Source organism: Chelmon rostratus, chromosome 7 (assembly GCF_017976325.1).
Source record: "Chelmon rostratus isolate fCheRos1 chromosome 7, fCheRos1.pri, whole genome shotgun sequence".
Lineage (NCBI taxonomy): Eukaryota > Metazoa > Chordata > Actinopteri > Chaetodontiformes > Chaetodontidae > Chelmon > Chelmon rostratus.
The window spans coordinates 28766570-28769069 of NC_055664.1; the positions used below are offsets into that span (position 1 = coordinate 28766570).

At 44.5% G+C, this 2500-nt stretch overlaps 1 protein-coding gene across 1 annotated transcript in view; it reads left to right on the forward strand.

Annotated features, from left to right (window-relative positions):
* Window positions 1–380: 380 nt before the first annotated feature.
* esrrd (estrogen-related receptor delta) overlaps window positions 381–2500 on the forward strand; it is an 8234-nt gene continuing 6114 nt past the window's right edge. The window contains exons 1-3 of the mRNA XM_041940045.1: window positions 381–637; window positions 878–1151; window positions 1475–1628. Coding sequence (XP_041795979.1) covers window positions 582–637; window positions 878–1151; window positions 1475–1628 — 484 coding nt within the window. The 5' untranslated portion in view covers window positions 381–581. The remainder of the gene's footprint in view (window positions 638–877; window positions 1152–1474; window positions 1629–2500) is intronic.

Below are 2500 nucleotides of genomic sequence, written 5' to 3' on the forward strand. Positions count from 1 at the left end.
ATCTCAGAGGACAGACTGAGAGTCCTGATGAGCGTTTGAGGAAAAGTTCATTAAAACATGAAAGGAGACGAAGCAGCTTTGATTTTTCTGTGTTTGTTTGGTTTGCTGATCTTGTGGAAGCATCTGAGCTCGACTCGTTCTGTCTTCTGTCCTGCAGCTCGAGCTCCGGTGGCCTACATCTGTCACTGTCCAAATCAATAGAGATGATAGAAGAAGAAGAAGTCAATCCTCTGGACAGACTGCTGATGCTGAGTGCTGATTGGCTGCTCCTCTAGGCCGCGCCCCCTCCCTCCTCTCCTGTATGATGACAGGACAGACGGATAAATAACCCCTCCAGCTTCACGTCTGTTTGTCCTCTCTGCGGGAGACACGTAAGGGAAACTTTTCATCTCCGTCTTTGGTCGGTTCAGTGATCAGAAAAGCCTTTTCTCCTGACTGTAAACGGAGTCTGTGAACGCACCGCTGAGGACTGCTGAGGCAGCTGGTTTTTTGGTGGATTTGTCAGATTTGGGAGGCGACGCTGCTGCAGGTCTGAAGTTTGTTGTTCGGGGTGTGGAGGCTGATCTGGGACCAGGTTCAGGATGGAGCTGAAGGACTTCTATCTGACAGATGACTATCACTTCGTCAGTCCACAGCGGTGAGCAACAACTACAACTCGCTCTCTCATTATTTCCTGTTTCCTGTTTCTTCATCTCCTTTTGTTCCAAACTTTTTTACATAAAGTTCTGAATCGTTCATTCTAGTTTCTGCAGCTGGAACAGCAGCACCAGGATCAGTTTTAGTACTTTTAGATGAGAGACAGAACCTGACAGATGAGGCTGATACTGTCAGTATTAAAATTTCAGTTGTTTCCTCTCACACTTTTCTTCCTCCTCAGCCTCTTGGAATCCTCCTCCTCTTCCTCGTCCCCCTCCCCCCTTAGTCCCTCCTTCCCCCTGGACACCACATCCACTCTCAGTCCCTCACACCCAGCCTTCATCCTCCCCAGCCCGGCCTCCTCCTCCTCCTCCTACAGCCTCCTCTGTGGAGCGCCGGAGCCCGACTCCCCGACAGGATCTAGTTCCAGCGGAGGAAGCGTGGAGGGCGGGGCCGTGGTGTCAGAGGCCTCGGTGCGTTTTTCGATGTCACAGTCGGGTTCATTCTCAGCGCAGGTAAACAGCGTTTTATTCTGACTCAGTCACACACGAACACAAACACTCACTGCAGCACCAGATGTGGATTCATCCGCCGCTGAAAGTAGTCCCCGACACACACACACACCTTTCCTCCTGTTTGAGTCGAGTTTTAAAAATGAGGCGTCGGAGGTGTTTTCACGATTGACGTCAGCTGATGACATCACAAATGTTCACAGTTTGAAATGCTCAGCACGTCTCACAGGATTGATTGACAGGAAGCAAATTCACCGGACGGATCATTTAACGAGGTCGTTCCTGATTCGCGACGTGATGAGCACAGGTGTGTCTCCTCCCTGCAGGTGGACTCCATCCTGAGGGGCGACTACCTGACGCCGATGGGGGCCGTGGGGCCGAAGAGGCTGTGTTTGGTGTGTGGAGACTTCGCCTCCGGGTATCACTACGGGGTGGCGTCCTGCGAGGCCTGCAAGGCCTTCTTCAAGAGGACCATACAAGGTGAGAATGGCTGTGTGTGTGTGTGTGTGTGTGTGTGTGTGTGTATGTGTGTGTGTGTGTGCGTTAGTCAATAAGTTAATTAATGAGCAGAGGTGATCAATACAGCGGCACTCACTGCATTGATTAGTGTGTGAAGCTATGAGCTCACTCATCTGCTGCTGGATTCAGAAAACAGCATCGCAGGACTCAGACGATCGATTGATTGATTGATTACAAGTAGAGTTAAGACACAAGCGGAACCAGACTGAGGAAACATAACGTGGATTTTATTTGTTATATATATATATATATATATATATATATATATATATATACACATATATATGTATATATATACATATGTATATATACACACATATATGTATATATGTGTATATATATACATATATGTATATATATACACATATATATGTGTGTGTGTGTGTATATATATATATATATATATATATATATATGCATATACATAATATACACATATATTATAATATTGACAATGATAACACATCTCAGTTTCCCTGATTGAAATCCTGTTTTTTATTTCTTGAGGTCAAACAGAAAGTAATTAAGTACATGTACTCAAGTACAGAATGAGTATTTGCATTTCATGTTGTACTTTGTACTTCTACTCCTTTGCCTTTAACTGACTACTTTAGTTACTTTGCAGAGTCAGATAATTAATTCAAAATATAATAATCTAACTAATCAATGATGTACTTTGATTGATTGATCTCTCCTGCAGTAAATGCAGATCAGCTCCACCTTCACCAGCTGCAGCATTAAAGTGATGAACACATTAATCCAATAATATAATGTTACAAGTATTCATGCATGAGTACTTTTCAGTGTATTTTGATTCTAACTGGATGCTGAGA